General features: G+C 42.8%; 1 protein-coding gene across 1 annotated transcript in view; it reads left to right on the top strand.

Annotated features, from left to right (window-relative positions):
• CAMSAP2 (calmodulin regulated spectrin associated protein family member 2) overlaps nucleotides 1-14,983 on the top strand; it is a 125,582-nt gene that overhangs the window by 89,236 nt on the left and 21,363 nt on the right. Inside the window, 3 exon segments of the mRNA XM_044301264.1 lie at nucleotides 837-906; nucleotides 9,823-11,560; nucleotides 11,562-12,014. Coding sequence (XP_044157199.1) covers nucleotides 837-906; nucleotides 9,823-11,560; nucleotides 11,562-12,014 — 2,261 coding nt within the window.

Genomic DNA, 14,983 nt, shown 5'->3' with positions numbered 1-14,983 from the left:
AGTTCACTTCTTTAGGCTACATGCACTTGAGCGTGGTTTGGTTCCGCATCTGCGGCTCAGATGCGGACCCATTCACTTCAATAGGGCCGCAAAAGATGCGGACAGCACTCTGTGTGCTGTCCGCATCCGATGCTCCGTTCCATGGCCCTGCAAAAAATAAAATAAAAAAAATAATAGATCATGTCATATTCTTGTCCGTTTTGCAGACAAGGATAGACATTGGTACAATGGATCTGCGAAAAAAAAAAAACGATGCTATAGCTATACGGACGTCATTTTTTTTATTTATTTTTTAAGATCCACAATTTGCGGACCGCAAAACACATACGGCCGTGTGCATCTAGCCTAAGTTGTAGGCTAAGGTAGAAAAATCTAATTAAGGGTACTTTCACGCTAATTCCGGCAATCCTGATGCCAACGGATGGCATTTGTCAGATGGATCCGGATGCAGATCCGTCTGACAAATGCATTGAAATACCGGATCCATCTCTCCGGTATCATCCGGAAAAAACGGATCCGGTATTTTTATATTTTTTTTCATCTTTAAAGGTCTGCGCATGTGCAGACCGGAAAACCGGAGCCGTTTTGCCAGATCCGGCGATCCGGCAAGTGTTCAGGATTTTTGGCCGGATTGATCTCTGGATCCATGTGAGGTACAGGACTGGTTCTAGCTTTGTTAGAAAGAGGATTACGTGTACTGTGTGATGTCTGATTTTTCATTTTTGCATCATTCATGGCATAACCCCTTTAATTGATTTTTCACTGAAGCTTTTGTCAGGTTGCTAATGGGAACGCAGATATTGGTGTTACTAATATATTACCTGTGAACATTTCAGCTGTCATTCGAAGATCCTCTTCAATGTCATACGTGGATGGACAGGTTGGGACTTGGCCCAAAGAAAAACGGTAAGAAAATTTAGATTTAGAATAGGCGAAAAAATATCTTACAAAGGGGTAGGAGTTCATTTCTTATAACTGTATTTTTCCATGTGGTATAAACAATTACCGGTAAACACTTGAACAACTGTAAATGTTAAAATGCACATTCTAAAAGACGACATGAATTATGTTCATTCCCGATCTCTAGATGAAAATGAGAGGAAACGGTTTCTTTTTCATCTTCTGATTTGCACAAAGTGAAAGTATGTGTGAATGTCGTTCCTGCCCTCCACAGAAATAATCTGTATTCACATCTTACATAGCAAAAAAAATGACTGTGATTCGTATTTATGCCAGTTAGTGTCAGGATACAGGATACGCCAAGTCAGCATTTACTGACAGGCTGGAAGATATTTTGTCTGTCATTGCTGGAGAGACGCCTTTTTTACTGAAATTTACAGACCTGTTTGTGTCAAATATTTTGGCCACTTTCCTAGCACTTCTGATAACCTAGCACCTGAATAGGTTTCTAGTTAATCACAGAGTGTAGGTGTCACCTATTTTTGGGGTGGGCTCAGTAATCGTTTATGGCATACCCCCTATAAGCGTACAGATAAATTATATGTTTTACTTTTTATTGTCTCTTTGTGCTATTTCTCAATCACTTTCACATTCCAAAGAATGAGTCTAAAGAGTTGTCTTTTGTCTGAGTGGCCCATATTTATTTGTGCGTGTTTTACTTCAAAATAATGTATATATTTTTTTTAATCAAATCATTTTTATTGATCAATTATAATAAACTTATCTGGAAGTACATTGTCTCTTCCATAATCAGACTGAATGTAGAAAAATAGGTTATCAAAAGACAATCATCCAATGACAAAGCAAACTTAGGATACAATGTACACAATCAAGAGCAAATAATACATATTGCATATAGACATAAACCATAAGTCTAATCCCCACCTCACCCCCCCCCCCCCCCCCCATGAACAGGAGCGCAGATACCTCTAGCCTTTCTTATATCACAATATGAGTATGCGATATCCATTCATTCCACAATTTCTCAAATTTCTGAGGACAATCTCTCTTCACAAACACGCTTCTTTCCATAGTCAACATGTCATCCAGATTCCGCACAAATTCACCCATTGTCAGCGGCCTCCCCTGGATCCACCGCTGTGCTACCATTTCCTGGCCACATAAAGTAGTCTCCCCACTGCCACCTTAACAAGCTCACTCCCACCAATCTCTGACACATAGCCCAACACACAAATCTTGGGGTCCTTTTGCACCCCAATCGCCAAGTTGTTATTAATCAGAGTCAGCACCTCATCCCAATATCTACCTATCACTGGACAAGACCATAGCATATGCAACAGATCTGCTCCCTCCTCCGAACACTTCGGACACTTGTCATCAGACCTAACACCAACCCTCCTTAAAAATACCAGCGTTTTGTATACTCTGTGGATGATAAAGAGTTGTGACAATTTACCCTGTTCACTTAAGGACACTTTAGGAACTGCCTGCAATATATCCTCCCACTGATCTTTGGAAATGGCTCCCAAGTCACCCTCCCATTTCATCATCCGCATCACAGGGAACTCAGCTAAAAACTTGTCCAGCAATAGAGTATATACATATACTTGAGCTATCAATCCTCTCTTTCCCCCTTTCGGCAGAATGAGCTTATGTACCACATCCATCTTGGCTATGACACATCCTTTCCTCACCGTGACATCATAGGCGTGCCTTAATTGTAGATATTGATAGAACCAAACCTTAGGGACATTAAATTCTTGCTGCAGCCCCGGAAATGATTTAAACATGTCGCCCTCCAGCAGTGGACCTTAGCACCTCATGGGATTCCCAATTCCGAAGTCCTGACAGACACGTAAACTCTGGCAATAAACTGTTGTTCCATATTGGGGAAAGCTCTCCAACTCCTCCCACACCTCTATGCTGTTTAACTTTCACCCACCCTTCTTCATAAGTTCAATAAGCAGGGCCTTCTCCTTCCCCACATGCATGCCCGTCCCCCCCCCCCCCCCCCTCCTCCTACCTGTCATATCCGGAAGCTGATAATCCATCCAGCCCTTGAAGTGCTGGCACTGAGATGCCAAAAAATAAATCCATGCATTTGGAACAGCCAAACTTCCTTCCGTCTTAGGGTACTGCAACGTTTCCAACTTAATCCTTGCTCGACCACATTTCCAAATAAGGTCCCTAAACATAGAATGTATCCTCCTAAACCTATCCAAGGGTATCCATACAGGGGCATTGTTAAGTACATAAAGTAGCGGAGGCATCATTACCATCTTCAAGAGATTCACTCTACCCACTACAGACAGAAAGCCTACACCAAGTCCTCACCTTAAGTCTAAAGGTAGCTAGTAAAGGAGTCAAATTCAACTCTTCAAAATCCGACAATCTAGGTGTTATATACAGCCCCAAATATTTGAATTTATCCACCCAGGGTACCGTACTGCCTTGACAGACATAGCCTGGCCATCAACCGGCATCAGAGCAGACTTTTGCCAATTAATAGTAAGTCCAGAGTATCTCCCGAACCGATCAATTAGAGACATGGCCGCCTCCAGAGATGACCCAGTATCGCCCAGGAACAGCAAAGTGTCATCAGCATACATAGCCACTTTGTTCTGCACCATGCCGTATCTGAACCCCACGATATAAAGCCGCAAGTGCCTCAATAGCTAAGGCAAATAGCAAAGGCGATTAGTGGGCATCCCGGCCTGGTGCCTCTTGCCAGAGTAAAACTATCCGACAGCCCCCCGTTAGCTCTAATGCCTGCCTTAGGCTTCGAATATAGCACCTGTACCCATTGGACAAAATGCGCGCCGAAGCCCATGGCACTCAGGATCCCCCACAGATAACTCCACTCTACACTATCAAACGCCTTAGCGGCGTCAAGCGTTAGCAAGGCCCTGTCTCCACAATTATCTGCTGGAAGGTTCAAACTGGCATACAATCTACGGATGTTTATAGCAGTCAACTTCCCAGACATGAAGCCTGTCTGATCCGGGTGCACATGGTCAGAATCACCCTGGACAACCTGTTCGCCAGCACCTTAGCTAGGAGCTTTACGTCCGCTGTTAAAAGCGAGATCGGACCTTAAGCAATTCAGGGAGGAGTACCCCCTGCAACTTTTTATATACTTCCACCAGTAAACCATTGGCCCCCGGAGCCTTACCATTCTCTATGTCCCCAAGCGCTGCCTCCAATTCCTCAAGTGAGATCAGTTCTTCCAATCTCTCCCTATCCGCATCGGACAATACCGATAGCTGCGCCTCCGCCAAAAAGGCAGTCAAATGTCCTCAGAGCTGGAAACAGTGGATGCGTACAAGGACACATAGACATCTTTAAGTATATCTAGTATTCCCTTTGTGTCCTGCCTAATAGTCCCATTCTCATCTCTCAGTTCCTGTATACAAGAGGATGCCCGCTGAGCCGGAGAAACAACTGACAGTCGATGGCCTACCTTTTCACCCTCTTCAAAGGATCGCTGTTTATAGAAACTACACTTTCGCTCTACAGCTTGCATTAGATGACACCTCAACTGCTTCTGAGCTACCGCCAGAGCTTCACTATTAACTAAGGAAGGGGATCTACCAAAAACCCGTTCAGCTTCCACCACCTGTACGTGCGCTTTTACATCCGCCTCTCTAGACTTGGATTTATGCTTACTAATCTCTTTTATCAATACGCCTCTTAAGAACGCTTTCATAGCGTCCCAGATTCCATGTATTGAAGCCGTACCTTCGTTAATAGCAAAATATTCCCTGACCGCCAGAGAAACCTCGGACAAGTCTCCCAGTATATTTAACCAATGCGGGTTCCAAAATAATTTTTATTCTGCCGTGGGTCACATTTATTAACCATTTGTGCCAAAACGTAAAGCCTTTTAAGTTTAAAAAAAAATAAGTGCAGTAAAAAGTGGGCGCGGCTTGATGGATTTAGACACATTTATGAACTCCAACTTTTAAAAAATGTTATGCAAGCTCACTCCACAAAGTGGGTGCCATAAAAATTAGAGAAAAAACGCATATTTAAAGGAGTTTTCTGAGATTTTAATACCGATGTCCTGTGCTCTGGATAGGTCATCGGTATCTGATCGGTGGGGGTCCGACACCCAAGACCACCGCTTATCAGCTGTTTGAGAAGGCAGCAGTGCTTGTGTAACGTGGCGGCCTTCAGTAAATGTATGTAATTTGTGTTAAGGGGATCTATGGAGCAGGCTCACAAACTGAGCCTTCTCCATATATGCGGGAATGCCAGCTGAATAATACACCATATAATATCAAATAGTATAGCAAAAGTCTGGGGTTGGCACTGCCATGTGTGTCTGGGTAAAAAATTGAATCTGCATACCTTAGCAATATGACCCTGGCGGTCTCAGCATATAGACATATGTAACTTGTGTAATAAAGAAATGACTTGCGGCACTCACCAGACTCCTTTGCAGCTCTTTATTCTATTTTTAAAAGCAGAATCGTCGCCGATGCGGGCACTTACACAGTTTATGGCAACAGCTGTTTTGTGCTTGCAGCGCTTCATCAAGCCTCCCACCAAAAAAATACCTGAATTTTGTTTTTTGGGGTTGACACTGGAGCTCCAGATTGAAAAGGGCCTCCTCTCCTTACCTAAACCAGTGTTTCCTGTCCCCGGACGGTGTGGATGCTCCAGTCGTATTTACGAAGTTAGCGCACAGCCTTACTTTTATCTCCAGCTTGGGAGGGCAGTTGCAGAGGTCGCAGCTCCAGCTCCCTTCTCTGTCCTTAGGCGTAAGTCCTTCCGTTGAAGGCAGCCCCGGGCTTCTCACCCTGTTCAGGGTTATGGATCCAGCGCGGTAAGCATCTAAACAGGCGGGGCCTTCTCTGAGGGCAGGAGGAGGTCCCGGAGCGGATTGCGTCATGACGCAATGAAACTTTGTATGTAATGACGTCATGTGTATACGGCCGAAGCTGGGAAGCGCTTCATGACAGGTAATTTAAAAGGGGGATTATGCCCGGCAGCATTCTGTGGCTCCTGCATAATGTCTGCTCCTCAGGATGATGTGGCCCACAAACCTGTGGATCCTGGAAGCACCCTCAGTCCGGTAAGCCTCCTCTTCTGCTTGACTCTTCATCCTATTTCTAGAACACTGAATAGGTGTTGGTGGTGGAGGTTAAAAAAAGTATATGTATTCTAGCCCCATATTTCAATATTGATTTTTAGGGCAGAGAAGCCTCCACTACCAAGACACAAGGAGATTCTGGAAGAAAGATGTGTGCTATATGCAGAAAGTCTTTTGTCTCCAAGTCCAAAGAGTCTCTGTGTGTGAAATGTACAGATAAAGTGGTATCTGAAGAATCTCCCTCTTTTTTTTGAGTCCATACGGAGTATGATTAGAGATGAATATAGAGGACCCTAAGGAAAGCCAATCAGTGCAGGAACAGATGTTTCAGGGTCTGGGAGAGAGAAGAAAGCGTGTCTTCCCGGTACACAATAGTATAAGAGATCTAATCTCTAAAGAACGGAGAGACCCAGAAAAGGGAACCCAGTTACGAACTCCTTCAAAAGAAAATATCAGTTTGCAGACTCTGATGCGACCCTATAGAATAAAACTCCCAGAGTCGACGCACCAATAGCCCGCATCTCAAAAGAGAGAAAAAAAAAATAAAGCATCTCTTCCATTTGAGTAAGATTGAGAATTTTTGTTCCAGAATGGAAAGAAATAAACACTTGTCACTGGATTTTAAACTGCATTCAAGAGGATTTCACCCTGGAGTTCAATTCCTATTCGGGAGATAGACGAAAGAAAAGCAACTGTCTCTAGAGGCAGAGATATCGGTTCTTCTCAGAAAACAAGTATTGATCCCGGTTCCAGGGCACCAACAAAAGAACTATTTTATTCCCCAGTTTTTTTTATCAGGAAACCAGGAGGGCCATTTAGACTCATAATAAATTTGAAGGGACTAAACAGGTACTTAACGGGAAGAATTTTGGGAAAAGGCCATACAGTCAAAAAACAGGGTATCAAAAAATTTCTCCCATTAGAATTACTCGATTCAATATATTATATTATACCGTTTATATTATTCCCCTAAGATTTTAATGAAATATTACAAAACTAAAATTTAGCTATAAAAAAATGTGGGGAGGAAGGGGCAGACGACGTCCATATACTATGGACATGTACAAAGATCCAGAAATTCTGGGGGAAGGTAAATGGAAAAAATAGAGAAATATCTTTATTTAAAATCCCTCCCTGCCTCGAGGTATGTATCCTGGGGGTGATGGAGAAAATTGATACTGTTAAAGATCGAGAAATAGCATCTAAACTACTATTTTATGCAAGGAAATGTATTGTGGTATGCTGGGGAGATAGGGTGGTACCCACAATTAGGGAGTGGGAGAATCTCACTAGACCAGGCATGGCCAACCTGTGGCTCTCTAGCGCAACTGTTGTTCTTCCTTTTTTTTTTTTTTTTGTCGTTTCTCCTCATAGGAGTGGCCTAAGCATCAGGGTGGGTTGGAGGGATAGGGTAATATGTAGAGGCTGATACCGGGAAAACTATAAGAGTAGGTGAGATCCAGGCCTTCTCTTGTCACGCTCCGTATCTGAGAATTCTAGATGACCGCATAATTCTTAAGCACTGCCCAGCCTTCCTTCCAAAAGTGGTGTCTGAATTCCATTGCATTTAAGAGGTGATTCTACCATCCTTTTGTGCTTCACCTTCCACAGATCAAGAAAGGAAATTCCATAATCTGGATGTAAGACCCTGCTTGCTATGTTATCTGGAAAGATCAAAGGAATTCAGGCAGTCAGATCACCTCTTTCTCTAGTTCCAGGGGCCTAATAAAGGTCTTGTAGCCAGAAAACCTACAACCGCTCGATGGATTAGAGACACTATCTCCTTGTATTATACCAGAAGGAATCTGGTTGCTCCACCAGGGCTTAAGGCTCACTCGACCCGAGCTATGTTAGCCTCTTGGGCAGAGAACGCCACAGTATCAATTGATCAAATTTGCAAGGCGGAGGCCTGGGCTAATCCCATGACCTTTTTTTAAGCACTACAGGCTTGATGTAGCACATAATCAGGACTTGTCCTTCGGGCGTAGAATCCTTTCTACAGTGGTCCCTCCCTAAAGTACAACTATTCTGTTATTCCTCCTGTTAGTGCCGTTGGGGAGGAGCCGGGGAAAAGGGTTTAAATACTCTTACCGGTAATTGGATTTTCCATAAGCCTCCCCAACGGCACTATGAGTTACCTCCCTTAGGTTGATTTATTTTCTGGTAAGAGTGTGATTACCTTGATGAATTGTACAGAAAATTCTGTTAATAATAATTTGTTTTGCATCATTTCCGTGTCCTTGGTTATTAACTGGTTTAGGTAAGGAGAGGAGGCCCTTTTCAGTCTGGAGCTCCAGTGTTGTTTCCTGTCAAGGGGGTAGGGATACCCTCCTGTCAGTGCCGTTGGGGAGGCTAATGGAAAATCCAATTGCCAGTAAGACTAATTAACCCTTTTCCCCCCACTTTGGGGGGCGAAAAATACGGTATACTGTAAAATAAAAATAAAAATTTCCCGAACTCGCTCGCTCCGTACAGTATTGAAATGAAGTTTTATGCGAATCGACTTCAGATGTTTCATCTGAAGTCTATTCGCTCATCCCTAGTAATCAATATTAAAATCCCAGAAAACCCCTTTAAAAAGTTTATGGCTTGTGGAATGCAGAAAGGAAGAAACAAAAGCACCACATTTTTATACCTTTGTCGCAAATAACAGCTATGTTACTTCCAGCAAAAGTGACTTCACAAAAACCAAAGTCTAAAGGCTGGGGCAGCACTAAGCACTCTGAGCAATCGGTGTCAGTGTAGCTTAGGATCGAATATACAGCTGCCAAATCCTGTGTTGTAATCTGCACTCAGGTTATTGTAGTTTTTACTCCATATTGTATAGTAATTTGATGTCAGGTTTCAGTAGCAACCAGAAGAATGTGAATGAAGAAATAACTTGTGACACCTACAAAATAAGTAACGTAATGTGTGTACAAAGTCACACATGTTGATCATCTGTTTACCATATGTGCTGAAGAAAAAAACATTCTTTTGGTCAGTATAATGGGGGCCTTGGGTGTACACAGATCTCATAGGACCTCATAGCAAAACCTAATATGGGCACCCCTGTACCACCAATTTCCCAGTACACATGCGTCAAACACTCTCAGGCAATGTGGAATGCAAAGCACAGTGTCCCAGATTTCTGAAAAATTAACTTTTTTTGTAAGCAGAAGAAATTGTAATAAAAGTTTCCCAATGTATTTACACCAGACAACTGGCATAAATACATTGATAAATCTCCTGCTTCACTTCACATATTACAAAGCTGTCTGCCTACAGCTACCACTAGGGGGAGCTCAGTGCATTGGAAGCTATAATAATGTCTGTGCTATGAGCTCCACGTAGTGGCACCTGTATGAGAATGCAGAGTTTTTACCTCAGAATGGAAGAAGGAGATCAATGTTGGGCTCCCTCTACCGCCAGGTCCTGTAGCACAGGCATGTTCAAAGTGCGGCCCTCCAGCTGTTGCAAAACTACAACTCCCAGCTTGCCTGGATAGCTGTAAGCTATGCAGGCATGCTGGGAGTTGTAGTTTTGCAACAGCTGGAGGGCCGCAGTTTGGACATGCCTGCTGTAGCAGTTGTGTGGTCTGCCTTTATTAAAGGTACACCACTGATGGGGCCTATAGGTCCGCTTTCGTGGAACATGCGGTAAACGTACACTGCAGATGTATTGTGAAAAGATCCTTAGGTGTATATTATTACCACTATTCAATTACTTTGTCAATGTCCCCTGTTTGCTGTACTGGAAATGTTATATTTTGAACAATAACACTTTTTGGCGCCAATTAATTGGATATTTGTCTCTTTTGATTTTAGATCTTCAATGCATGGTGTATCATTTGATATTTCTTTTGATAAAGAAGATGAAATCAGAGTAACAACCCCAAGCAGACCAATCCGAAGATCTATTAGTAATGAGGGCTTCTCTTTGAACCTGACTCGTGTTCCAAAACACATTCTGAAAAATCTTTCCTTCCAATCCATCAATGGACAAGGACAATCGGATAGCATTAATGAAGAATGGAGTCAGGTGCCACAGAACTATGATGACCTCTCACCCACCAGCAACCAGTGGAACACGGATGAAGTTGACCGAAATAGACAACCCAATGGTCCACGTGAGAATAGGATACCTGCAGATGAACAGGATACTCAGATAGAAGCTCCTAGTATTGAGGAAGCCCTTGAAATCATTCACAACCCAGAGAAGAATACTCCTACCATTACTGATCAAGTAAATAATGGATTTTTCCTTCATAACACTGATGTGAATAGGGGCTTGCTATTATCTCCGCTACCTCTTTCAGGGACTAATTTAGACATTATTGACACAAAAGGATCCCAGAGCCCCATTACTGACAATACAGAGGTGGACACTGGTATACATATACAATCTGAAGACATTCCAGAAACAATGGATGAGGATTCTTCTTTGAAAGACTACACTGTTAGCTTGGATTCTGACTTAGATGACCATCTGAAATTGCAACAGGAATATGGCATTCACATAAATAATGCACGGGAAGCAGTCAGTCCTTGCCCTAGCTCTGTTAGTGGCAGATCGCAAGCAGGTAGTACAGCTTCTTCCAGTTCAGGTGTCAAAATGACCAGCTTTGCAGAGCAAAAATTCAGAAAACGTAATCATGGAGATAGCAGGAGCAGCGGAAGCAGTTCCCAGAAAACGACTCCAGAAGGTTCTGAACTAAATATTCCACAAGTGGTTGCACTTGGCCAGATCCAAGAGGTAAACGTTCTTCCACAGAGCAAAGACGCAACACAGCTCCTGGCGTCTGAGGTGGTGCAGCTCAGAATGAAATTAGAAGAAAAAAGAAGAGCCATCGAGGCACAGAAAAAAAAGGTAGAGGCAGCATTTACACGTCAAAGGCAGAAAATGGGAAGGACTGCATTTCTAACAGTTGTAAAAAAGAAGGGAGATGGTATTTCCCCCCTACAAGAAGAAGCTGCATCTATGGAAACTGAGAAAGGTCATCAAGAAATCTCAGAAGAAAAGGAAATGCAACCTTCTGATACTGGTATCCCTTATTTAAAATTGAATAGTGAGCAAATATCATCTAGATGGCTGAAATCTCCTACAACACCTGTAGATACCGAAAAATGTTTCAGCCTAACAAGCCCAAGTGAAGAAAACTTGACTGACATTGATGTAGGAGAGTACACTAAGTCAATTGAAAAACTAAATTACTCTCTGAATTTTCTCCAGCAAGAAATGCAAAGACTGGCTTTACAACAGGACATGTTAATGCAAATGAGAGAGAAGCAAGCTTGGGTTATCTCTCCACCACAACCTTCACCACAAAAAGTGCCCCAGAAGGAGTCAAAACCAACAACCAAGCCCTCTGTAACATGGTCCCCAATTCCTTGCCTTACCTTGGAGTCCCCCCGCCAAACTCACAGATCCCCTCAAACTACACTCAAAAAGACTGTATCTTTTCCTGTAAAACCCCAGAAGACACCTCGACCCAATGAGCTTAAAATAACACCTTTAAATCGCACTTTGACTCCTCCGCAATCTGTAGATAGCCTTCCACGACTTCCGAAGGTTCTCACCAAGCCAGACACAAACCAGATCCTTTGTTTACTTTGGAGATGATAGAAAACCTGTAACCGAAGATCAAGAGGCTAAGGAAGTATCAAATACATATGAATGTTCTAATATTCAGACCAGTGGAAATGAAGACATTGACAGGGAAGGAGTATCATATCAGACTTTTCATCCGACTGGGAAAATTATGGAAGTGGAGAAAAAGCCCATTGAGTCGACAGTATCTGAAGTTTTGTCGCAGCCTATTATAGAAACTGTGTGTCTAACACCAAATGATGAGGTGTTCAGTCAGAGGAGCTTTTCAACCACTAAAAATGGTAGTCTTATTGAAGTCCCTCTCTCAAAGTTACAGCCTCCAGAGATGACTTCTGAAAAAAGTGAAACAGAAATTGAAAAAGAACAGTTCTCCGAGGACCAGAAAGTTTGCTGTGGCTTCTTTTTCAAGGTTTGCATTCTTTGTTACTTGCATTATTATTTTCTCCTATTTGTTAACCTCTATTATGTAAATACAGGATAGAGCTTATTGTGATGGGACAGATGGTAAAGTATACCGTTGTGAGCCCCCATACTAATTTAAAACTCGCTCTTGCAGTTTCTATGTTTGTGTAACCATTTCTTAATGAAAGGCATAGTGTTGACTGTCTACATTCGTTCCGGGATGAGAGCTAAAAGCCATTTACTGCCCCGTAAGAGTCTTCCCAACATGAAACCATACTTCTCAAAGAAATATTCTTAGTGGTGCATCTGTTGTTCCTGAGAACAGGAACAAACAATTTCCTGGAAAATTGGGAATCTCCATGCATTACAAAGGCACTCCCATCAATTTCAAAGATGACTGAGGCTTCCTTTATTTCCTCTGCAGTGGTTCTCCAGGGGCACTGACACCATATGTTACAACTGATCACTGGATGTCCCTGCAAGGGGATACCCTGTGGTCAGCTTGTTCTAAGGGCACCCTTTGAATGCAAAGTCATTGTCCGAAGCAGAAAACTCCTTTAGCCTCTTTACGCTCTGCACAGTAATAGTACATCGCATCAGAAGGTAGTTAAAGGGAACCTGTCAACATAAAAATGCAATGCAAGCTACCGGCAGCATGTTTTAGAGCAGCAGAAACTGAGCAGATTGATATATGGGTTTATGGGAAAAGATTCAATAAATATTGTAATTCATTCATTTAACTTTCTGCTCATTCTGAGCTTTGACGTCAAGGAGGTGGTCCTATCAGTGATTGACAGCTATCTCTGTATACACAGTCATAGAAGGAAGGCTGTGGATCACTGATGGGACCGCCTCCTGGCCTTCAGCCACTGATGGGACCGCCTCCTGGCCTTCAGCCACTGATGGGACCGCCTCCTGGCCTTCAGCCACTGATGGGACCGCCTCCTGGCCTTCAGCCACTGATGGGACCGCCTCCTGGCCTTCAGCCACTGATGGGACCGCCTCCTGGCCTTCAGCCACTGATGGGACCGCCTCCTGGCCTTCAGCCACTGATGGGACCGCCTCCTGGCCTTCAGCCACTGATGGGACCGCCTCCTGGCCTTCAGCCACTGATGGGACCGCCTCCTGGCCTTCAGCCACTGATGGGACCGCCTCCTGGCCTTCAGCCACTGATGGGACCGCCTCCTGGACTTCAAAGCCAAGAATGAGCAGAAATTTAAGTGAATGAAATACAGGTTTTACTGAATCTTTTTCCATAAAACTATATCATTCTGCTCAGCTGCTCCTGCTCTATAATATGCTGCCTGCAGCTCAGACACCATGTTCAACGTGACGGGTTCTCTTTGACACTCGGTGACATAGTAGTATGATGGTTGCTGATAATGGCTGTTACACAGCTGGAACCCTGCTCTAACAGCTGGTATTGGGGGTAACTTCCATATCAGTCGTTTAACTTCTTAAATGATGACCACAGCATTTAAGTGGTTAGAGAGAAGGAGGGGGATTTTTCCCTCCCTCTATTGCCCAGGTAAGTGCAGGCTAAAAAAATTGTCCCATACATGGCAGTAGTGATCAAACCCAGTAGCATGGTATACTGGTTACTGGGTTATAACCTTCCTAAGAGTGGGACGCCTCTGCTAAGCACCAAACTGGCTGCTAGTACCACAAATCATAATATGGGTGATTTTAGAAGTTGAAGTTAGAACTTGTACATTTTACATTTAGTTTTTACTAATAGCTTTATTATAGGTTATCTATCACTTATTAACATATTTTTTAATGTCCTCTAGCAAAAAGGTGAATATCTGGCATTTAAAGGGAACCTGACATCTCCATAATACCCCCCCCCCCCCCAACCTCCCACAGTACCTTAAAGGAGTTATACAGAGATATTTATAACTAATCCTCAGGATAGGTCATCAGATCTGCGAAGTTGCATCACCCGAGACCACCTCCGATCAGCGATCAGCTGTTAGAAAAGTATTTTGCTCGCAGAGCAAGATGGCGGTTTATCGCTCCCCTTTCTGCAGGGTTATTACTTGGCGGCTCAGATCCAGTGGTTCTCCTTGTCTTCTTACCAGGGATTATTTAGGTTCACAACGAGATTTATTTAGTATTCTAGAAACAGGGTATATAGGAACACAAGAAAAACAATGTCCTAGTAGTAAGTCAATTAATTTGGTATGGATTAAAATAAAACAGATATTAGGGATCGCTGGCTCACTTAATTTCACCCTTTATGGCACAATTATAATTTAAGTGAATTTATGAAGAGTAAAGAGGTTGGGGAATTTTGGGAAAAGCTAGGAATCACTCGGGTAGTGCATATCATTTCCTCAAGGTACCTTAAAAATATTGAGGAACTTTGTGGGGACAAGACACTTAGTTCCTTAGTTCATTTTAGATATGCACAACTGAAACACGCCTTTTTAAACACTAAGAATACAATTATTTATAGTTACTGCACATGATTGTATGGATTTTTGCCTAAATATTAAGAAGGTGTCAATTGCACAAATGTATAGGAAAATAATGAAAGGATTAGGCGGAACTGTAAAGTTTACCAGTGAGAGTAATTGGGAACATGAGATTGGGCCTAATAATAAACCTAATTGGGTAACTATATATCAAAACATTAAAACCTCCTCTCTATCTAGTGCCCATAGGCTTATTCAGTTTAAAATTCTGCACATATAAAATTCTCTACTATACTCTGGCAACGTTATCTAATAAGTATAAAAATCCTACTAAAAGCTGCCCGAAATGTAAAGGAGAACAGGTGGATTTTTTACATATGATATGATCTTGCCCCATCATACAGATCTTCTGGTGTAAGGTCTTTGATGTGCTTGGTGGTCGGTCTGCCGCCAAGCCATCAATTGACATTCCTGTTGCTGTCCTAGGCGCCTCTATCTGATAATAGAGGGTGTGAGGGCCTTTTTTTTGGTGTGAGTGGTAATAGCGAGACATTGGGGG

Source organism: Bufo gargarizans, chromosome 7 (assembly GCF_014858855.1).
Source record: "Bufo gargarizans isolate SCDJY-AF-19 chromosome 7, ASM1485885v1, whole genome shotgun sequence".
NCBI lineage: Eukaryota > Metazoa > Chordata > Amphibia > Anura > Bufonidae > Bufo > Bufo gargarizans.
The sequence above is the reverse complement of the archived record's forward strand: the minus strand, read 5'-3'. Positions and strand labels throughout refer to the sequence as shown.